This window comes from Betta splendens, chromosome 11, assembly GCF_900634795.4.
Source record: "Betta splendens chromosome 11, fBetSpl5.4, whole genome shotgun sequence".
Classification (NCBI taxonomy): domain Eukaryota; kingdom Metazoa; phylum Chordata; class Actinopteri; order Anabantiformes; family Osphronemidae; genus Betta; species Betta splendens.
Window position 1 is genome coordinate 11464215 of NC_040891.2, and position 22566 is coordinate 11486780.

Genomic DNA, 22566 nt, shown 5'->3' on the forward strand with positions numbered 1-22566 from the left:
AACTATCATGATCAAATCTTTATAATAAAGAAAAACACCAAATAACTGGATGGTTACGGTGTCTGAAATGGGGCTCCAGGGTGGAGACGGCAGCTTCCATGGTGGCTGTTGCTCAGAGCTGAAAGGAATGAGGACACAGAACACTGACGACGCCTTCATCACTCATCTGCGCGCAATACTGTGTGTTGCTTTTTGCGCAAACCCGAGCTTTTACGCGCGGCCCGGTTCCGTCCTGGTTCTACTATAGTTCAGCCCAGTGCTCTGGGCATTTCATACGACTTGAATCTTTGATAGGCAGTTTGCAACTGATCGGTTTCTGACAACTGATCTGCGCCAAATATCAAATATCTTTCCGACAGAGGGACAGCGTATGGCGAAACAACGGGAGCCAATAAACCTGAGAAAAGGCTCTAAACGGTGCCCAAACACAGTGTTCATAAAGGAAAGATGCGTAAAAGAACACAGAAAGACGCAGGCAGCTCACTGTATAACCGCGTGTAGCACAAGAGACACGTTTAAATATAAGCAAATTCTCCTCCCCGCCTTTCTGCGCTGCTTCCAGTCCAGAGAACTGGTAGAGCTGCAGAACCTCTTCCGTGATTTAGGTTTTGTTCTTTGCTCAAAACGTTTCACAAATACGTGTGACTGGACATCATCTATTGAGGTGAATCAATGACAGGAGACACGGAGCTGGAGGCTGAAGGTTCATGTCAATAAAGCCTTTAATTCAAAGCATCCAATAAATGGTTAATTGAAGACATAAATAAGCGCTAAAGACTTGAATGGCTTTCAGTTCACAGCTGATCAATTAAGACAACACAATAAACTGATTAGTGCTGCAGTCTGCTTAAAGCCACTGCTGACATATGAGAGGCGTCTAGTGGCTGAAGCCGGCCTGTTTACAAGCCAGTTTTCCGACCAGGGCCCAGAACTCCGTGAAAGTCAGCTCCCCGTCGTTGTTTTGATCCAGGGAGCCCATGAGCCGGTCTATCTCTCCAGGGTCGCTGGCGTTCTGGAGGCAGTCACCGAAGACATGCAGATAAATATCAATTCACACGGAGCACATTTAAATCACATTTATATGATCCTTAATCAGGTGTTTAAGCAGTGTTTAAGATCAAGATATATCGACTATAAGATAAGATCAAATGTCAAGATCAAATATTTCTTATGAAGTTCATTTCATGGTTACAGTGTCTGAAATATCGCATTTGCTGGTTTTCTACCACCACAAACTGGAATCAGCATTTGTAAAACACAGAAAATACTCCAGCATCTCATCACAATAAAACCCATATGACCACAATCATTGAAGTCCTCATCTCTACTCCACTCTACTGCTGAACTGGCTCCGTTGGTTCGACGGCAGCTTTTACCTTGACGTAGTTGGGGAGCTGAGAGGTCACCAGGCTGTGGAACTCGTCTCTGCTCAAGGTGCTGCCGGACCCGTCTTTGCCGGCGAAGGTCTTGAACTGTGTGACCAGGGTGGAGATGGCAGCTTCCATGGTGGCTGGTGCTCAGAGCTGAAAGAATGAGGACACAAAGTACTGACGACGCCTTCGTCACTCAGGGAAGATGAAGTCCAGAGCAGAGAGGATGGAGTCTCACCAGAGTCGGTACGTTAGAGCGGGTGCAGCAGCGAGGTGTTGTCTCCACTCTGACGCCTCATCACTGAGTATAAATATATATATGGCTCAACCCCGTTAACTGATGCACACATCAGCGGAAAAAACCTGCTCCCATCTCTCCATCTATCAGTCCGAGTTTATCTCTGCGTGATTTCTACGGCTCTGGGGGGTCACACATCATCAAGTGTTCAAAGCCACACACACACAAACACACACAGTGTCTTTTAAAGGGCAAATTTGTCCTGATGAAAGCAGAAAGTGGAGTCAGCTGGGAAACCTGTGTCAGGATCCTGCCAGTCTAAGCGTTTATTCGTTTATACTATACACAGCTCAACTAATGTGGTATCCAAAACAAAGGCATCAACCTCAACAACAGTTAACCTGCAGGAAAAAATAGCACCTTTCGTGTCAGCACTTTATGTGTCCTTTGGCTGCACTGGATTCATTCCTTAAAGCAGCCCTGTAGGACGTAACAGAGCGTTCACCCTGAGTATCAGACTGTGACTTTGTAGAATTGAAAGAATGACAAGCATCCTCTGCTCCTTCACAGTCAGCGGCCTGTTCTGCGCCATTGTTTACATTCTCATTCTTCAGCACGCCGGGTCAATGACCGGCGGCCACGTCGGCCCGCTCACAGGCACGAGGACGGGATGTGAGCGTGCACGTTGCCGTCAGAGCCTCTAATCTGGGTGTAAATATTCCACTTCGGCCCCAGCGCTGCGATAACGGATGCCTGTCGTGCCGACGCTTCCACTTCCCAGTGCAGAGCCATTCACGCACGGGGAAATGGTTCTTAAGCTGCACTGGAAAGACAGACGCCAGTTTAATGGTGAAAGATTTATTGAACTTAACACTGATTTCATGAAGGGAGAGAAGCATCTGATTCAAGTTCAAGGTGACTCTAAAACATGCACATCTGGGCCTCATGGCCAGTAAACACACACCTAACATGATCATTGTAAGTTCAGTGTAATAGAAGCAAGTGATGCGTGAAATTCATTCTCAGCCAATAAACAGTGAAAGTCGAATATCAGGCCGTTGTTCAATCTATTTATTTGTGGTAAAGGCACATAAGCAGTAGCTGAGCAAACTACATGTCAGGAAATCAAAAACAGGTGAAACCTTCATCTTCACATTCAGTGTGTTAACCTGTGGCTCTATAATGTGGCAACAATAAATATACATGAGACACTTCAACGCTTCTTTTTAATTTGAATAATGAAAACTAACAGTCACACTCTGGTGTTTTTAACTTCACGTCCACCCACGGATATTAGCAGGATCAAAACCTAGAAAACAATATTATGTTTTCCCAGACTTCGCTCTGTACCGACAGTAGCTTATTCAACTAAAAGAAATACAGCTGCTCTTTTCTTTATCCTCAACTAAATAAGAGGAAAACTGTGTGGTCAGTCTCTTTTAAGCTAATTTACAAATCTATAACATTTGCTAAACTTGGGGTGCTGTACTGTAGATCACTCTCTGGACTTTACTCTCACTCTGGGATACCCAGTATATGTAGATCATGTGTTGGAGGTCCCCTTGGATTCAAAACACAGAAATAAAAACAGAGACTAGTAAAAGTGAATGTTTGGGACAAACGCTATTAGCTTAGCGTTTCCACTTAACAATGGCTGCATACAGTGTATAAATATCACTGTCCCGTCAAACTGGTTCCTGCTTGTTCCACACATCTGCTGCCAACTGACAGTTGACGCTGGAAGCCAAACACAAAGGCCTCTAAGACAGCAGCTGATATGAGACGGGCGTGACCTGATCCCAGATCTTATCGCTGAGAGAAGCTGCATCTCATCCTCCGGCCTCTGCTACATCCAAAGTGGAGCGCGTGGCATTCGCAAAGGAAAAGGGAGGAAAATATTAAATACGAGTACAGTAAATGTAACATTCCTTCATTTTCTGCATTCAATACTGTGTGATTTGAACAGATTTACCCACAATGCACCGGCTCCGACAGAACCTTTGAGAATCTGCTAAATGTTTTGTGCGAGTCTGAATTTACATAATGAGCTGCAACATGCACTACGTATGTTAAGAAAACACTGTGTAGCCGGGGAAATCAACACAACACGTTACTGAGGGACTTCATTAGGAGGCCTGACCTGACAGAGGTAGGTAACGACGGCTAAGTCCAAGATGGTACAAGTCTAGCGTAGAATGAAAGACTCTGGGACACGTTTATGAGGCACGACTACTCTGTACAGGAAGCTACTACAGTTAGAGCTCTGAGGAGGATCTGTCCTATGCAACGACCACAGGTCTCATAGTGTACTGTTACATTTCTTGCCCTTCCTCCCTCTTAGGCCGTGTTAGCAAACTTCCACAGGGCCTCTCGCTCAAACTCCTCCATTTCCTCCTCCAGGGAGTCGTCCTCCTTCTGACCGTTGCCCTCCACCACGTCCACCATGTCCTCCAGAATGTCCGCGACGTCCTCGGCGAAGTCGCTGAAGCGCACCCTGTCGTGGATGAACACGCCGCTCTCGAAGAAGTCGGCCGTCAGCTTCCGGATCCTGTCCTTGCTGCCGGCGGGGGAGCCCTCCAGCTTGCTCAGGTAGCCCTCCAGCAGCTCCTCGAACTCGGGCAGCTCCACCGGGTACAGCCCCTCCCGGGCGGCGCAGGCGTCCACGGAGCCGCAGCCCGGCTGGGGGCGGATGTTGCGCTGGAGCTTCTGCTCCTGGTCTCTCCAGAAGTCGTGGTGGCTGCGTTGATGAGGCTGGCGATGCTGATGATGATGCTGCTGATGATGATGATGGCTGTGGGAGCTCTCAGCAGAGCCGCTGTGCCAGGGCTTCTCCTTCCTCCTCTCTTCTCGGTCTGCTCTGCGCTCATCCTTCTTCCGTTCCCACTCGTCCTGGTGTTTCCTCCAGGCCTCCTTGTGGGAGTTGGGCTTCTGAGACTTCCACTCCTTCTCCTCCTTGTCCTTCAATCCTCCCTCTTTGCCGTGCTTCCACTCCTTCTCTCGTCTCCCCTCTTTCTTCTCCTTGCCTTTGTTCCCTTTCCATTTGGTCTCCTGCGGCTTCTTCTTCTTCTTCCCCCACCTCTCTACTTGTTCAGAGAGCTTCCTCTGGATTTCCTGCAGACTATCTCTGACACGTTTCCTGTCACCTCCATGTTTTTTCATCCCTTCCAGTCTCTTCCTGCTCTCTTCCAGCAGGCCTTTCTGTCTCTGGAGTTCCTCCTTCAGGCTGCCTTCCTCCTCTTTGCCCTTTCTCCTCTCAGGTTCGGCTGATTTCTGAATACTCTGACTGGTTTTGTCATCAGGCTGTGGGGCTGAACTTGGTGTAGCTGGAGGAATTTCCTGATGAGCTTTGACTGAAAAAAGGTTCAAAGATTAGTGCTGAGTAATTAAGTTATGAATCACAGTGTCTGCAGTTCATGTGCTTCACGTGTCATCCTTATAATACATATTAAACAAATCCACCAATCAGCAGCTCCGATGGGAGTTAATATAAAACGAGCTGGTTCACATCGTACCTGTGAGCTGGCTGAGCTCAGTCACCCTGGCCCTCAGATTTTCCAGCTCTTTCTTCAGCTCAGGCAAAGACGACAGCTCCTCCTTCAAATTTGTATTTTCTTGTTCCAGATCCGCTTTAACCCTTTCATCGCCATTTGCCGCTAAGGCCTTTAATGCGGAGTCCAGTTCTTCTTTTTGAGACTGCAAAAAAAATGACAGACGGTAATGATGCTATTGTTTGAACAACCCAGGTTCTACAAACATTCTGTTTGTAGAAATGTTGAAGCATTGAACCTTTCTACAATAAACATTGCGACAGAGAGACAACATCATTAGCATCAGAATGAGCGTCTGCTGACCTGAAGCTGAGCCTCTAGCAGAGCGATCTGTTGGTTTTCCTGTGTCAGTTTATCCAATAATGCTTTCATATCCTGTGGATCAGCACTAAGCCAGTCCTGGGTTGGAAATGATTGGCAAATGAATAACACATATTTTCAGATAATCCAAAGTTTTGAACCGTTTAACATTCGTCTTAACAGCTCCGTTTCTATGAGAATGCTTCGTGGGCACACGCGGGAGAATGCAGGACACAGGCGGCGAGTAGACAGACCTGGCTTTGTTCTCCATCGAGCTCAGACGCGTCAAAGTCGCCTGTCAAATAAGGAAACGACATGTCATAAAAGTCTTAAGACACACATTTACAGACATATACTGTAGATTAAGTTGTCAGTTGTAAAACGCATTCCGCGTGCACAGGCCACTAACACACTGCTTGGTTTCAGCTGAATTTAAAATGTAAAATATGCTCCGGCCTCCAAACCACAATGCAGGATTTCTCCCCCAGGTCAAGCACCCTGAACAGCCAGCGAGTCCTTTAAATGGTGACAAACAGTGTTACTGTCCAAATTCAGAATGCAAGTTATTTTGCTGCCACTGCACGAGGTGTCAGGACACATAAGAGGTGTTAGCCAAGCCGGTGCAGAAGCTCACGCTGCTGTCGTGTCTCACACTGGACCTACCATTATCCAGGTCAGAGAGGAAACCTGTTGACACGGTCGAGCTTAGTCAACAACATCTAAAAACAGACACAACTACTGCTGACGGCTGCAAACGTATGTGCTGCTGTTATTCGTAAATACTGGTGCCATCCAAGGATAACTGGGATTCTGTGATGTTGTTTCTGACTCGGGCTGAACAACGGGACGCAGAAGCGTGGCAGCAGTTCTTAGAGAGGCGTGAGGGGCACTCACCTGACAGAAAGAGGGAACCTAAGAAGAGCAGGATCAGAGCTCCCACAATGCATTTGTTCAAGGAGAACCAGGGCTTTTCCTCTTTCTTCTCGGCCAGCTTAAACTCTACTTCCTCTTCCTCGTCTTCCTCATCTGACGTCCTTGATCGCGGTGCCTCAAACGAGGGCACATTCCTCCTCCTCAGACCGTCATCAAAGCTGCTCGTATCATCCAGATCAAAACTGGTGGATGGTTCTAAGAAAGAAATGGAGCAAGTAGAAAAAAGACTGGGAATGTGGAAAAAAAGCCTGGCAAGAACACAGAGACTTGTCACATTTTGTTATGTAGTTTGGTGACAGATGATGATATTACGGCTAAACCTAAACCACATGTATTCAAATGTGGTGCACAGACACTTCCACAAATCACCTCCACATCTCAGGCTGCAAAAGTGACAGAACTGAACTTATTTCCATCGTGCTAATTATCTCCTGGCAGACGGCCTCGCACCAAATTCCAAATCTAAGTGAATAAACGAGCTGCAAAACACAACGTGTGTAAACAGCGTGTTAAAAAACAGCCTGACAAAAAGTCAGTGCTGCTTGTGGAAATGGATGACATTTTCTCACTAAATTACAACAACAGTAATTTCATGCATGGGGGTTTCTCATTTTCTCCGTGGGGAGCACGCCTTCCTGTCACACTGATAAATCACCTTCCAGCTGCTGGCACCACACAGATAAGAGACATGTTAACCAATTCTTCGGCGCGATGATTCTCAGTTTTTGCCATTTATAAGCCTCAAAGCTGCGAGGCCACAGAACCAGGAGGTTTTGGGGCAATGGTAAATTTAATTATATAGGAAACATTATATGCAGAACTGTCTTGCACTGATCTTCCTAAATGCTCCTATATTTTAATCACATACCTTCCTCCTCTCTCTCATCCTGGGACATTGTCACCGATGGCTCTCTTTCCTCCTCCTGAGCATCTATGGACCCAATGGCCTCTGGTACAGGACTTTCACCAATGGGGTGTTCTGTCACCAAGTTCTCTGAGTCTGGACTTCTACTTTCTGGTACAAATCTGATATCAGGTTCAACATGAGAGGGAGAAAGAGTGGCTGTAAGGGTCTCTGTGGGGATGTTAAACTCTGGACTTCCCTCTGCTGCAGAGATGGGGCCGATATGTGCGTCGAGGACTGGTTCTGGAGACACAAGTAGCTCAGAGCTCAGCACCTCGGGCTCAGCTGGGGGGAGCTCAATAGGAGGGATATCAAGCGGAATCCCCAAATCGATATTGGTGACAAACGGCACGGCTCCCAGCATATCGTTGTCGCTAGGGGAACTGGTGTCGATATCATGGATGACAGGAGGCTGGCTCTCCTGGTCAAAGTCCAGAGGGTCAAGAGGGATGGGTGAGAGAGGGCTCAACCGGCCTGGACTAGATGGAACGGGACCCTCACTGGACCCTGGAGATGTCTCTTGACAAATCTAATGAGGGCAGCACAGAAAAAACAGGTTTAAACACAAATTCACTTCAATGCTCACTGTGTCAAACACTGGTTATAATATTGTAAAGACGTTTTGTGTTAGTGTTCGTTTTCTTACTAACCGCACTGACCTGGTGACCTTCCTCGGACAGGACAGTTTCTACTGGAATGTCGCTCGGTTTGAACTCCACGGCGGCTCCTGGGAACGGGGAACAAAGCGCCACGTGAAGCTTCTCAAGGCAACGCCCAAAACGCGACCTGAAATGGGCCACGGCGTCTCACCGTACCTGCCACCTCCTCAGACAGACTGGGGACGTCGCCCAGGCTCTCGGTGCCATCATCCACGGGCCCGACGCTCTCAACAGCAGCCTCCTAAGGAGTTCATCAAGATCATGCAGCTTAGACAAACATACAATATTAAATGATTACACTGATTAAATATCAGCTAGTATTTCCCATTAGCCCGTATTCAGGTGCACTGATCTCCTCGCACCAACCTCTGGGGACAGGAGGGTCCAGCTGTTGGTGGACGAGCCGCTGCTGCCGGTGCTGTTGCTGTTGTCAGACATCGCCCCCTGCAGGCTGAACTGGGCACGGCGCGGTGCAGATACAGCTTTAAGGTATTCTGCAGACGACGACAGAAACGTGCCTTCATTCACCGCAGGGCTGTGGAGGTTAACGGCGTCGCGTGCACGCCACCGTCTCACTGTTACGCGGTTGTTAACACACGCATAGATGGCGAAGGGGTAAAAAAGGAAAAACGACGAACGCGGCGACACACACAAAGTCGCATAACATGCATTAATTCGATGTTTATTTTGCAGATAGTCGTCGAAGTGGGGACAATAATAAAGCAGCGTTACAGTTTTTACAGCTTGGGACCTTATTCATTGCACACACAGCATAAAGCGCAGGCTGTCGTTGGTACTAGTTATGTAACGGCACGGTGGCATCCATAACACACCGCTGCGCAGTTAAACAAAAGAGGCGCTGGGAAGAAACGGGTTTCTCCCGGTTGCATTTATCGTCGCCGGCATTCCCACACAACTATCCCCGTCCTCCGTCCGTCCACTCGGTCTGCGAGGCGGAGGATTTACCAAAAATGGTCAAACCCGCGACGCGAGCGGTTCATTGATCCAGACACGAGCAAACAAAGATTCATACTCACTTGTCGGCAACACTACAAATACAATACGGTTCAGTTCTGCGAGTTAAGCATACATCATCTGGGGACTACGGTTGTTGTAGCAACCACAGTCAACGTTCACTCATGATGGTAAACAAAGGATGGTAGGCTGAATATTCCCACTCCCACGCTTCCGCGTTCTCACTCAGGCCCCGCTGTTAGTCACCGCGTCAAACACCTGTTCGACTCTATCAAATTACACACAAAGGATAAGTTTCATTTACCCAACTTGCTTATACTTCTGTCGTTGTATTTTGTCCTTCAACACGATTAGTTTTTTATTGTGAACAACACTCCTCTCTCCCTGTGAACTTGGGAACTTTGGGAATTCCTAATTGCGTCACGTCGACCAAGGCTCCTCTCGTCCAATGGGATTTCAGGATGGGCACTCAAGTGCCCGCCTCTCAGCCGCAGTTGGACCAATCACACAGAAGTGTCGTGTCAGGAAAACGACGTAAGTCCGCGCATGATTGACGTCCGCAGGTGAGCGTGGCAGGTGATGAACGCGGACTCTTCCTCCGGTTTTAAATAATACAACTTCATGTGTGAAGCTAACCTTCAGGATGCACACATATATATAGCGACGGGAGCGGCTACCAGGACCAGCCTCACACTGACACGTCTTCAGAGTTATATTTGACTACGGGACTTACCAGAGCGGACAACCCCTCCACTCCTATTTCTCTTGTGTGGACATTATTATCATCACCCGACTTCTTGTCCTTTATATATAGTGTGTTTATGGTTTTATTCTATTACATACATGTTAAATTATGTTAGATGACAATGTGAGTGACTTGCAAAAATATTAAATTCCGAGAACCACATAAGGACCGTAGTTTTTAAGTGTTACTCCAAGCTATAGCTGTGAAAACAATCTTCTCTACGTTGTATTGTGCTCTATGTGAACTTACATTTGATCAAATTTATTTATGTTTTGTGTTAAATCAGTAATAACATTTGGATGACCACCAAGGTAATATTACTTCACTTGTACAGTTGGGCTTAAACAATGAATATCCTTATCAATAACATTATCTGCTGATCTCCATTATTACATCTTCATATTTCCCCAGCCACTCAGGAGCCAACCTGAACTCAACCATTACGCTGATTATCAGTTGACTGACTGGCAGTTGTGGGTCAGTGCAAGCTGACATAATGACATATTGTTCTGTTGCTGACCAACAGAACCGCTGTGTTTTTCCAAGGAGGGCAAGTGTGTGTATGTGAATGTAGGACAGGGCTGAATATCCGGCAAGCCTTCCTTCCTGTACAGAAGAGTCTTTGAATATGCAAGTTTAGGAGTTGTGAGATAGGGGAGCTGTATACTCTTTTATTTATATATGTTTAAGTTATTTAATACTTGTAAGGCACTGAAGTGTTATATTTTGTATATTTTGCGTCATTGTTATATTATAGGAAAGTTAATTTTTCCCTTTCTCTTGCAGGAGTATCAGTACATGGACATACACCTTTTTCTACCACCCTTCCTTATAATTTATTTTAACAATCGAGGGGGCAATCTTAAAAAGTAAACTTTCTGAAGTTGTCAGTTATTTTTTTAGTAATAATTTCTATAACTTTGTTCAAAATAAGTTAATAACAAATATTGTGACTATCCACAATAGAACTTATAGCTGTGTTTAATGCAAACATTACGCTGGAATATCTTACTCCAGTTTTCGGGAAATCTTTCTTTCCAGCATGCTGCTGACCAATTAGGAAACGACCTGATGGTTACGACAATTTTCCGCGACTGACAGAATGACCAATGGCGCGAGAGTTTAATGATTTGATCGGCCAATGGGGTGAGGCGAGGTCTATTTGAACGGTGAAAAGCGGGTTCGAAAACATTCGAGAGGGAAACAAAGAGAGCGCAAATATCGCGGTGTGGCTCGGCCTGACAAGTGGAATATCGACTTTTTAACACCGGGATACGTTAGCGTTTATGTAAGTTAATCTCGAAACTCACTGTTTTGTCTCTCATAACAGTAGAAACGTTTATTTAAGCGGTTGTTAAGTTGTTAAATATAACTTTTGCTTGCTGCTAACTTGACCGACATTAGCTTAGCCAAGCTAACTTAGCAACGCCAACTAAAGACACGTTAGCTGATGCAGGTGAAATGTTTGTACTGTACCAAATTTGACTTTGAATGTTGACTAACGATTCCAATACTCTCCGTCAGATTCCCATCATGTCTCACAAACAGATCTACTACTCAGATAAATATGACGATGACAAATACGAGTACAGGTGCGTGTCTATTCTTTTTGACAGATAAGCTAAAGCTAATGTTTCAATTTATATCGTGACTTTTGATAGTGTCAACTTTTTTCACAATAAATCTATGAAATTTACGGTGTTGTCAGCGTTATGAAAATATTGTCATTCATGACATAGATACAAAACTTAACTTTCACTGCTGTATACATCGCACTGTGCTTTAGGCATGTTATGCTACCAAAGGATATCGCAAAGCGTGTACCCAAGACTCATTTGATGTCAGAGACTGAATGGAGGAACCTGGGTGTCCAGCAGAGTCAAGGATGGGTGCATTACATGATCCACCAACCAGGTATTTTGGTTTTTAACATTCAAAATCAACCCCCCAACTGGCGAAGCACGATAAACTCCCAACTGAGCAGTGGATGTTCTGTTCAAGGGCAATTAATTCAATCTAATCTATAAAGACAAAACTTATAAACAATCGTTTTTGCCCAGCAAGATAACTTTGGAAAATGGACTTCCATGAAAAGATGAATAACATGCAGCTATGTTTTTAATATTGTAGTAGACAGACCTCACAGCTCATCGTCTGTATTTTGCTTGTTTTACAGAGCCGCACATCTTGCTGTTTCGACGTCCTCTGCCTGATCAGAAATCCTAAAGGAAGACATCCTCTGGGCCCTTGGCAGATCAGCCTTATTTGTGTGCCACAGACGAGCCCCCTGCTGTCGGATAGTCTTGTGTGGTAGGTAAATTGGCCTGATCTTCCTGGACCCAGTGAAGGACTATCAAAGTTCAGAACAATGGTTGTGCAATGGAGCGTACATTTGAAGGAATTGATTATCAACCTTCTTGTGGGAAGACTTCTGCACGTTATTTGACACCACCTGCCAGAATCACCAGAACTGTGTACTGTTTTTCCTGACTTGATCTCTCTCTGTCCGTCTTGCTGGATGTGCTTGGATATTCCCTTTTATTTCCATTTTCTTTGAAACGAATTTAAGATGTGGGGAGTGAGCTTTGTTAAAACATTAGTGTTCTAACAGTGCATTCTGGGTAAAGCTCAGGTAAGAACCAAGAGATCCTCAATTAGTGTTGACTCATTGTTCTTGCGGTTTGAAGTGACATGTTGCTGCTTGGTTTAAATGACACTGTATATTTGCATTTAACAACTTTTATCATGCGCATGATAAACCGCCTTTATCCTAGAAGCCCGCTTTGAACCTTTCATGTTGGAGTATTATATTTGTGCCCCTTGAGAGGAAAAAAAAAAACTCATGAGTCTGATTGTAGTGAGCTGCTCAGTATTTATGAATGTGTTGCTCTTAAATAAATGTAATCTTTTAAGTTGTCTGTCATATGGGTTTGAGTGCAGTACGGTTTAATACATAAACTGTTTAGAGACGCTACTTGTCAAGTGTTTACTGGCTGACAATACCTTAATCGTCTGGAATAAACCAAACTGTATTTGCTCCGGGAACTTTACCTGCATTTCTGTTTTGTTGGATGTCCTTGTCTTATGGCACTAGTTTCATTACCACTTATTCTAGAAAAACCTTGTTTAGCACCTGACTCTCTAGTTTGAATTTTGTCTTTCATTGAAATTGTGAGAAGATTATGCCTGTTGTACTCTGCCTTTTCCCTTTAGAAACACCTTATGAATAAAAACCGCCAGCAGTTGTAAAGCATTTAGGCTTTTGAATTATTTTGGGTATTGCAAACCCTTCATTTAAGTTATTTTTTTTTTGTTTGCAAACAATGCACCAGGTTGCAGTGGAAACATTTTGGCAGGAAATTATTTAATTAGCATCTTTTTAAAAAAAGTGTGTAGCTTACAATCTAGATAAGGGATACAATGATTCTGAATCTTGGCCTGGATAGTGAGATAAACCATCATAAAAACTGATGTGTGTTCATGGAGTGTGATTGTAACTGCAGTAAACTCTCGCTCCCTTCTTTTGACGTCACCTTTTTGAAATATGTGATGATCCGTCCTGATGTCCCTTCTGATCTGACTAAATCCACAGGATTGTTGGCTACACTGTACAAGTCATGATTAAAAGTATAATAAATAGAAAGTAACTTAATGAGAAATTGGAAATGTACTTTAAACCCTTAAAGCAGGTAATTATATAGCTAATGTTTGATCACGTTCAGAGAACAGGTGGTTGCTGTTCATCTGAAATGTGGAACACTTAATTGAAAATACTGCAATGCTCCTTACAGTTAATTCTAGGGGTCTGCTTCGTTTGTAGAATTAAAATTCAAGCAGCAAAACGCACTTGTTGACACGGTGCCATCTGACGTGAAATGTTTATTATAAATTTCCATTTAGATTACATTTTTTGTTACTGTAGCCCAGGATGCTGTGTCGCGGATTATTTTATGCACTGTAACGAATGCTTAGGGTGATGTAGAATGAAGAGGTATATAGATGTATTGTATGTGTTTGCATTTTGTGTGTAAGGTTTTAAGAAAATGGCTGGAGCTTTAAAAAACGGGGCAAAACGAAGTGTTTTCTTTTAGAATATTGTTTTCTTTCACTGTGGCCTGGTGAGGGCAGTATAACACAGCTACTGTCTCCATTCATTCAGTTGCTTTTGTGTTTTTGCTGTGTTGAACACAAAATGGGGGATAAGTCTGAACCCTCAACGTTTGTCTTCATCATAAATCCATTTTTATATTGTGAAATAGTTCTGGTGGCAGTGGAAGACTGTCCCACATGCATAAAGACTAACAGCAGGAGACTTCACAGCTTATGGCGACAGTCAGGCGCCGTGGGTAGTAACTACACAACTTTGGAAATCATAGTTAATGGTTGAACGAGTTTTGTGAAGCACAATGAGATTTCTGACGATTTCTGGACAATGTTGCCTTTTAGTAATCGCTAGACTGAGATGGTCAGCAATCTGAGCACCCCCGCTGAGACCCTGAGATGTGTGCTGGGCAGAATAGGATGCCTGGTGCCTTAAGGGGGATAAAAGCTTGAGAGGTGTCTATGAATCACGCGGAATAGTTTCTTATTTAAGTTAAATAATGGACGTAAATCCAATAGATTTCTCTACGGCAAAGAAGATTGTTAGCTGGTCGTCTAGAAAGATGTTGGTGTCTGTGTGTTTGAGAATGTTTCAGGTATCGATATAGTAAAAAAAAATGTCCTGAAAGTTTGTAGTCACATTTCTTTCATAATCACGGTTCAAAGTGAAGTGTTCATATTGATTATAAGTATGATATTATTCATTACTGATCGCCACTAAGCTTCCAGAGATTTTCCTTTTTGCAGGATTTTGTGAAAGCGCCTTCTAACCATCAGGGCCCAATTATTTCTGACATTATAATAGAAGATTCAAACACAGCTGAGTAGAGTGATGTCGAGCCTTATGCTGTGGCTTGATGAATGCATTAGCGTAGGTTAAGTTGAGAAATCCTAAGACCATTCATACTCGGAGGGATGAATAATCACTAATTCTGCAGTGAGTTGGTTTTTCAACACTAAACTACATAAGGAACATTCATACAGAATCACAGAATCCCTGTTTGGCTCTTCTCTGCTGTACTATTCTGGGAATTGCTGCAATGGCTCCATGCAATAAAGAAAACTTCCTGCAAGACCTTTGAAGTATTTTTCTACATTTAGTCAGGTATATGAATAATTTATTGCGAAATATAAAGCAGTGAAAGTGTGATGAACGGTGCGAAGGTACGTTGAAAACCAAAGCAAGGTAACGAGGGAGGGGAATGTGACACTTATATAAAGGTGAGATGGAGCAAAAGGTAAATCTTTACAGGGGCTCGTATACAGTAGGTGGGAGATGTGAATGGAACAGAAATACCAAAAAGGGAGGGTCAGAGGGAGAGAGAGGCATTGGGAGAGTGATGGAAGTGAAAGAAGGTCAGACGGAGACGGAAAGTGCTCTGGCGAGAAGGGGTATTTATGTCTGGGTGTCATCGGCACAGTGGGACGCCTCTTAAAAGGAAGAAGTTTGATATAGAGCGAGGCAGAAGACAGAGAGCTGCTATTTGAAAGACGGCTGATGGAACAAAGAGCCCAAAATTGCTCTATTAGACTGTCCAGAGAATCCCATTCTAAAAATGAATTTTAGAACAGCGTGAAATAATTTATAAGACTCATCTATCAAAGTATACAGACACAAAACGCACTCCATTCTAAGGTTAATACCCAGTGAAACAACAAACTGAGAAATTAATCTGTGAATAATACATTTCGCAAATGTATAATTTAGTTAATGTGATTTAGGAGTTCGCCTCAGACCGATATTGTCAAGGAAAATGAACCCCCCCCCCCCTCAGATCAGAGACGTGAAATGGGACCTTGAGGCCAGAAGGGCCATTCTGGCTAAAACGAGTCTCTTATATTAAATTAAAGCTCCTGGTGGGAGCTGCGTGCAGGACAAGACACCGCTGAGCACATTGTAGGCAAAAAGACAAAGTACTGAATCTAATATCAGACAGTTATTAATTAGCAAGTATTTCACATGAGCATAATAACTTCATGTATAATCTGATTATAGTAAATATTGCCCAAATTCAGACCACTCCCATTCCTGAAATGTCACTTTGCACACATTTGACTGTAACACTGTTCTCTGGTACAATTTAAAATAATCCTAGGTTCAGTCTGGTGTTTAACAGTTTCACTTTTATAGAGAATTAGTGCTGCAAGACTAAATGAGGCCATAAATTAAACTTCTAAGGAGCTGTTTAACACCACATTAATCTTGTTGAACCGTGACAGTGTCATAAAATAAAGTGAAAGGTATAACCACAAAAACCCTCTGAGGAAAGTAATTGTCACTTTCATTAAAAAAGATTTCCTTGACTTTTTTACTTTTACCCTTTTTAAACAGGGGACCGCTGTGTGGTGGAGTTAGATTGTTTTAGTCAGGACTCAGGAACATGCAAATGAAGCAGAATGACTTCTTCCTCCTCTAATTATCAACACAACTAATGTTACATCTGGTTCCTCCAAATTCAACAACGACTCGGCTTTTAACAACTACTGAAGTCTCAAAACGATTCAACCCTCATAAATCAGGCATTAACTCAAGCACAGTTGATCCAACTAATCGAGGGCTGTGTCAAAGGAAATGACAAAAATCAAGAGAAGGGGAGATCATTGCATTTTAACAAACAACAAACTGTACAAATGACGGCGCCGGCTGTCTCTGAAGACGCTGCAGATTCAAAGCTGGAACGGCGCCTTCGTTAACTGGATGTGGCTGTAAACAGAAAGCGATGAAGGGCAGTGAGCAGATGAGGGAGGCAGGTGAAGCATGGGGGTGGGGGTGGTGGTGGGGGAGTGAAGCTCTGGCACCAGAGACGTGCATTCACCCATTCATCTGAGCATCTGGGGCGTCACGTTGGGTGAAGCCACATATACTGTATCGGCCCGATTGCGCCCTGGTCCCATAATCCAGCCGCGCTTTCGGTGTCCTCACCGTGTGTTTGCTCAGTGCTTAGCCTGCAGAGGAACTGTCAGCAGCATCTTACGCGACTTCATCCACTTAAGTGCACCTGAAACTCCCTGCAAGAGGTTAAAGCCTGAGCCAGCACCTGTGCCAGCGCTAGTTCATCCACTCCTGTTGATAAAAAGCTCCTCTAATGGAGTCAGCTGGTCAGACATTGATCTGGTCTCAGGAGCAACTCTGGCACCTTCGGTGATGCTGATTTCAAGGCTGTTTGTTCCCCGACACATTGTATTGATCTAACGTTGCAGACGTTGCTCTTTGGACTCGTGTGTGTGTGTCTGTGTGTGTGTGTGTCGGCGTAGGAGTTGTTGTATGAGTCGGGCCTCTTGAAAATGATATTGAGATTGGCAGCGAGACTCCTTTTGCTTCTTCGGATTGTTAGTGGCACCCTGAGTCCTGCAGCAGAAAAACCAGTAGCGTGTGTCAATACGAGCAGCAGGGGTCACGCTGCCTGTCCTTGCTGCAGCGTGAACGCGCCACGCTGGCTTTTAGCCTCTCTTAGAGAATCTCCTCGCTTCCTCCCCATCATTCCCTGGAGGCAGGCTTAAGGTCGACGGGAATATTATCCAACCAGATTTTCAGATTCCGTCCTGAGCCCGTGGTCAAAGGGAATGTGGCTTAAAATGAAATCAGCTTTAAACACTGTCGCACCGGCTCATCTATTATCGAGAGCTCTTTGCGAGATGTAGGTTATAAATCAATTTTAGAATCGACCGAGCACTTCATCTTGATTTTCAACCTTGGCAGATCCTTCAGGGGTCTCTCAAACATTAGTATGTTCCGTGCACCTGCGAGCGGCGGCCGACTGCTCGCTCCATGTAGAACAAGCAACCTGTGAGTCACGCGGAACATTAAACTGCACCTGTTGACGGGAGGTCGGGCGCGAGCGCAGGGTGCGGATGCTCATCGATCCAGCTGGAGGAGAGCTGGCGAGGACTTCCACACGGCCTCGACGCCTCGACGTCCGTCTGGACCTGGAGACTGCACTATCGATCAGCGTGTCGAGCCTGGAGTGGCCTCTTCATTCAGGCCTCCTGACTGCAGCCCTCCTCCAAAATGACAGTAATCAATGGAAATGGCTAAATGACCCCACACGACTGGAGCGCTATGAATCGCCTTTGCACCGTGGATTTATGTTTGTGGATTATGGCGCTGTGTCTGACTTATTGACCACTCGTGAGGCTACTTATCCTCCCTCAGGATAGACACTGTGTCAAACCGGAGCTTAGTGTTTATGAACTACACACCCGTGGAGTCGGTGAATGTTTACGTCTCTCTGCTGCAAAAGACCCTCTTTGTTTGATAGATGAGCAGTATATGAGCCCCCCCCCCCCCTTTACTCCACACTGCTTGTAATCCACACACATTGGAGTGTGATGGTTGTCAAATGGTAGCGAGTAATCAGACACAGACAAAAATGAATAATGCATCACAATATGTCTGGCTATCATTGTGTTGATTATTGTCAGAATGAGCCAGAACGCTGTTGTTGAGAAGACGGAGCGGCTCCAACTCTGCCCACCCAGGAGCAAAATATACGTTGTCAGCGTCTCTTTAATGTGCAGTTGGTATGCAGCGCCTGAAAACACCAGAAAGTTCAAAAAGCCCGAACATTGTAAGCTCAGGTGAAGAAAGCGTCGAGTTGTCTGTCATTTGACTTTGGCAAACGGTGTAACAGCGCACACACAGACACACACACACAGACACACACACACACACACACACACAAAGCCTTGGACAAGACAACAGGCTACATTTATGTACTGGGCTCAAGTGATCAAACAAAGCAGCCAGAATGTGAAGCCTGAAGATGTGAAGCTGATTTGGAAGTACAAATTGTCACACGTGTCATTAGACAAAGCAAAACTGGCAGATGGGTGTAAAAAAAAGAGAAAGAATTGCAGCCGCTTTCAACAATGTCTCCTTTTGATTCATAAGATTGTAGGATTGCGAAGGTGGTGCGGTGATCTGCGAGGATCTCAGCGTGAGTGACAAGGACGAGCGGCGCGAGCGGCTAATTGTAAGAGATGACAGCGGCGTTTAGCTAGCATCGTTTAAGTAGCGCCGTTTAGCTAGCGGCGCTTAGCTAGCATCGTTTAAGTAGCGCCGTTTAGCTAGCGGCGCTTAGCTAGCATCGTTTAAGTAGCGCCGTTTAGCTAGCATCGAGCGGCGGCGGAAGAGAAACGATGGCCCGGTGCTACACGCTATTAGCGGCGTATTAACTCCAGCGGTGTTATTAAAAACCCCTCCAAATAATGGACATGTATGCTAAAGTGGCACGAACGTCCACAACATGCATATAAAAACTGTAATCTTTTCTGACAAGAGTCTGACATTTGGCTGCTGCTATTAGAGGGGTTTTTTTACGCGATGACAAGCCTCCTCCATTTTTATCCCAGCCTTAATGCTTTTAGCCTCGCTGTCTGAATTAGCTGTCAGCCACCGTGGTCTCCTTCTCAATGCTTCTTTGCCGCTCAAAAGACTGAATTAGGTTCTACCTTTAAAGATAATTGCTTAATTGGGGTCTTTTCATATGCTGTCGGCAGCTGAGGACCTGAGAAAGGCTCTGATAACTCTGTAATTATGCGGCTGCAGCAGATACGCGTTCGCGGCAGCGCTGTGAAGAAGGAGCTGACAGCGTGGCGCTCTCTCCGCGTCCACTCTCCCTCCATGGATTTTGAGATACAGTTTAAATTGCGGGGGCCTCTTTTACTCCCAATACATAAGTATTTGCAGCGTTTGAATGAGATGTCAAAGGACGCCCGAATCCAGCTTCACCGCAGGTGTGTCTGCGAGAGCCCTTTCTTACTGCTGCGCCGCTACTGTCTCCCGTTTGAAAGGTGGAAAAACACCATTACACGCTACATCTCTGGGTTTTGGATACAAAATGTCAGATGAGGTCTATTTGTGCATGATGTTTGGAGGCGGGAGCATCGCGTACACGCTCTCAGCTTTCAGGCCTGAGCTTTTCTCAGAAGGGTTGGCTGTCAGTCTCCTGTGGGGGGGCAGCGATGGGGGGGGGGTAAACGCAGTTACGGCCTGGGGTGAATAACGGCTGGGTGTCAGAGCAGAAGGCAGGTGATGAGGAGGGGACACGGAGGGCTGCGGTCGCCACGGGAGGAGACGAAGGGCGGCGAGATTAGTTTTGCTCCGGTAACGACAGATCATAAAAACACGGAGAAGAGGGAAAGAGGAGATGAAAAAGACTAGAGGAGGGAGGATTAGTGCCACTTCAGGAATGACAGAGGACGGGGGAGTGAGAGAAAAAGGAGTGGGACAGGAGATGGGAGGAATCCCGGGAATTTAGTTAGGATTAGTTTTGCTCCAGGGGCTGGGGATTGAATGAGGGAGAGGGAGTTGGACGATCTGGGCGGCGTCGGGAAAACAAAACCTCTTATCAATCAATTGTTGACAAAGTGAGACCCAGAACAATCTGTTCGGCCCTGCTCCCTGAGCCCTGTGGGATGTGTATATCAACAGCACGCCGCTGACATTTCAGCGAGTAACGATGCAGTAAATACAGCTGACCATTGAGTCTGCACACACGCACGCACGCACACACACACCTGCAAACCCATGAAAACCTGCATGGGGCGTCGTTTGCAGCGCGGCTCCAGTTAAACCAGCGTGTGATCGTTTAAAAGCTGAATCACGTCACCTCATAAGTGGAATCAAATGTTTCGCTCCTTTTATTTCCCGACACGTTCAACTCAAAAAAATAAATAAATGAAAAAAGTCGGCTATCACCGCCAGTGCGAGACGAGAACCTCGTTTGTAGCACATGAATCCAAATGAGCATCTACAGCTGCTCCTATTTTAGTTGGCAGGATTATGTTGTTGCTCCTGTTTTGCATTGTAAATGAAAGATGTGCTCGTGAGATATTTCTTCCCTTTTATTGAGGCCATCAAGGGAGCCTTTAACACAGAAATACTGCTCAACGGGGTGTTCCATCCGGTTATAGAGGCTATGAAAATCATGCCAAAACAAAACATTTGTGCTGTGTGAAGTTTCCTTCAAAGTTGTGCAGATATAAGAGGGGAAGTGGAGGAAACAAAGACTGTTAACCAGCTCCCTGGTTATTACGAGTCTGCACAGGCGCCAGGAACCCGGAGAACAAATAGGCGCTTTTAATGGAACCAAACACCACAGCTGGATTAAATCTTTGACTAATCAAGTTTCTTGGACGGAGCCCATCATGTGAAATATGGCAAAGACAGATGTCGTCTGCTTTCCTTGGCCAAAACTCCGGCTGACAGGTTGCCAAGCCAGGTGAACGCTGCACATCCACATATTTCCTCATGTTTCCGTATCGTGCTTATCGTGCAGGTCGTGATGGAGGGAGAGAAGTGGAAGAGAAAGAGAGAGAGAGAGGAGCGAGCGAGCACAGAGGAGGGAGAACTCCGGGAAACTGCGAGTCGCCCATTAACGAGGCTTGTTGTCAGAGCTGCGGATGGCGGACAGCGGTAGCTGTGAAGGAGCGTTGTTAAAAAGGAGCAGCCGCCGTCAGATCTGGACGTTCTCCTGAAGCCCACATGTCCGAGGTCGCAGGGCACGCGCTTAACATTAGCAGAGGAGAATAACAAGCCCAGCGCTTTGTACAGATTGACTCTGAAGACTGTCCCAATGTGAATATCAAACCTCCACCGTGACAAATAGGCAGAGGGTGAGGGATGAAGGGCCGGGGGGAGGGGGGCAGCGGGCGGACTGATGGAACGAGGCTGGGGGGGGGGGAGGTTAGGAGAGAGGATCTGAGGCAGATGGAGAGAGGTGACAGTGCAGGAAGAGAGAGAGAGAGAGGAAAGAGAGGACGAAGGAGAAGAGGGAAAGTTTGTGTTTAATTAGTGGCCCTGGAGAGCGTCTTGTCTGAGCCAAGAAGGAACATGCGATGTTCTCTAATTGGCCCTGCTCCGTGGCGAAGGGGGGGCAGGAGGAAGAAAGCGAGAGGCAGAGGAGAAGAAACGGAGGAGAGAAAAATGACTGGACCTTTGTCTGCCTGCACACGAGCACCTTGTTGTGTATGTGTTTATGCAGGGACGTGTGTAACCTGAGCTACTGGACTGATGACAGCGTATTTCAGTCATACAGCACCAGTGCCTTATTGAACCCTGCGTGGACCGTTTAGCTTATCTTTGCATGAGGAATTCAATAGGGTGAGATCCACGCGAGCGGTATAAACAGACGTTTTGAGTGAACGGTCGCTTTGATGCGAGCCGAAGACGCTTGTTGGGATGCGGTGCTGATGGAAGCGAGTGCGATCGGAACGCGACGAGGCCGATTGACTGGAGGTGATGAACGAGCGGTGGAATAAACGGCGTGGGAAATGAAAGTGACGGAGGGAATTAAGACGGAATCTTCTCCGTGTTGAACCGTTGCCCAACTTTTCATCATCTAATTCAGTTTTTATCTGGACTTGACGAACTGCATCCAGTCTTAAGTTGGGACATCGGCGCTTCAGTTTCTCGTTTCAACGTGACGGTGCCCTCGGGCAAGGCACGTCTTGTGTGAGAAGAACCTGATTGGGCCCCACAGAATTCTGACCCTAAGCTCGTTCAACACCTCCCACTGCATAGGTGACCTCTTCACCCAACATCAGTTCATTCGCATTAATGATCACACTAATGCTTTTACAGCTGCATGGGAGGAAATCCTTCGTCCAAAATCCCATGATGTAGCAATAAATATTAAATAACAGAAAAAATGACACTCGTGACAAAGTTGTGTGTGTTTGTGATTGCACGCTTTTGCTACAAGGGGTCAAGGAGAAACTCGGTCGCCATCACATGCAACAAAGAGCAGAGGAGAGAAAGCTCCGAGGATATGAATAAGGGAGCAGGAGAGA

The 22566-nt window shown here is 45.6% G+C and overlaps 3 protein-coding genes and 1 long non-coding RNA gene across 9 annotated transcripts; 2 read left to right on the forward strand and 2 right to left on the reverse strand.

Moving 5' to 3' along the window:
- Positions 1-704: 704 nt before the first annotated feature.
- s100a11 (S100 calcium binding protein A11) lies at positions 705-1768 on the reverse strand. Of its 2 annotated transcripts, XM_029168044.3 has the most exons (3): positions 1609-1768; positions 1377-1523; positions 705-1012 (listed from the first exon to the last, which is right to left on the reverse strand). In XM_029168044.3, the coding sequence occupies exons 2-3, from the start codon at positions 1503-1505 to the stop codon at positions 878-880; spliced, it is 264 nt and encodes an 87-aa protein (XP_029023877.1). In that variant the 5' UTR covers positions 1506-1523; positions 1609-1768; the 3' UTR covers positions 705-877. The 2 variants fall into 2 exon arrangements, with proteins under 2 accessions (XP_029023877.1, XP_055368979.1); XM_055513004.1 differs by lacking the exon at positions 1609-1768 and having other exon boundaries at positions 1377-1602.
- Positions 1769-2658: 890 nt separating this feature from the next.
- Positions 2659-9490, reverse strand: pbxip1a (pre-B-cell leukemia homeobox interacting protein 1a). Of its 5 annotated transcripts, none has more exons than XM_055512998.1 (11): positions 9232-9490; positions 8319-8446; positions 8109-8193; positions 7944-8020; positions 7258-7822; positions 6351-6584; positions 6120-6143; positions 5711-5751; positions 5460-5555; positions 5121-5301; positions 2659-4958 (listed from the first exon to the last, which is right to left on the reverse strand). In XM_055512998.1, exons 2-11 carry the CDS (start codon positions 8388-8390, stop codon positions 3946-3948), a joined length of 2388 nt encoding a protein of 795 aa, XP_055368973.1. In that variant the 5' UTR covers positions 8391-8446; positions 9232-9490; the 3' UTR covers positions 2659-3945. The 5 variants fall into 5 exon arrangements, with proteins under 5 accessions (XP_055368973.1, XP_055368974.1, XP_055368972.1 ...); XM_055512999.1 differs by lacking the exon at positions 9232-9490 and adding an exon at positions 8990-9177 and having other exon boundaries at positions 7953-8020; XM_055512997.1 differs by lacking the exon at positions 9232-9490 and adding an exon at positions 8990-9177.
- Positions 9491-10803: 1313 nt separating this feature from the next.
- On the forward strand, positions 10804-12925 carry cks1b (CDC28 protein kinase regulatory subunit 1B). Its single transcript, XM_029168045.3, has 4 exons — positions 10804-10960; positions 11197-11264; positions 11459-11586; positions 11849-12925. The coding sequence occupies exons 2-4, from the start codon at positions 11206-11208 to the stop codon at positions 11896-11898; spliced, it is 237 nt and encodes a 78-aa protein (XP_029023878.1). The 5' UTR covers positions 10804-10960; positions 11197-11205; the 3' UTR covers positions 11899-12925.
- A 5531-nt stretch (positions 12926-18456) lies between these two features.
- Positions 18457-21189, forward strand: LOC129604870 (uncharacterized). Its single transcript, XR_008696175.1, has 2 exons — positions 18457-18746; positions 21054-21189. It is a non-coding gene; the product is annotated as an uncharacterized LOC129604870 (long non-coding RNA).
- Positions 21190-22566: the final 1377 nt, after the last annotated feature.

What these genes read in the sequence shown, in the direction of transcription:
- s100a11 (XM_029168044.3), bottom strand. Translation starts at nt 1,505, where the DNA reads ATGGAAGCTGCCATCTCCACCCTGGTCACACAGTTCAAGACCTTCGCC. An exon ending in AGCTCCCCAACTACGTCAAG is followed by an intron (nt 1,013 to 1,376) that starts GTAAAAGCTGCC and finishes GACTGCCTCCAG; the next exon opens with AACGCCAGCGACCCTGGAGA.
- pbxip1a (XM_055512998.1), bottom strand. Translation starts at nt 8,390, where the DNA reads ATGTCTGACAACAGCAACAGCACCGGCAGCAGCGGCTCGTCCACCAAC. An exon ending in GGACCCTCCTGTCCCCAGAG is followed by an intron (nt 8,194 to 8,318) that starts GTTGGTGCGAGG and finishes TGAACTCCTTAG; the next exon opens with GAGGCTGCTGTTGAGAGCGT. An exon ending in GGATGAGAGAGAGGAGGAAG is followed by an intron (nt 6,585 to 7,257) that starts GTATGTGATTAA and finishes TTTCTTTCTTAG; the next exon opens with AACCATCCACCAGTTTTGAT.
- cks1b (XM_029168045.3), top strand. Translation starts at nt 11,206, where the DNA reads ATGTCTCACAAACAGATCTACTACTCAGATAAATATGACGATGACAAA. An exon ending in GATGACAAATACGAGTACAG is followed by an intron (nt 11,265 to 11,458) that starts GTGCGTGTCTAT and finishes ACTGTGCTTTAG; the next exon opens with GCATGTTATGCTACCAAAGG. An exon ending in TTACATGATCCACCAACCAG is followed by an intron (nt 11,587 to 11,848) that starts GTATTTTGGTTT and finishes CTTGTTTTACAG; the next exon opens with AGCCGCACATCTTGCTGTTT.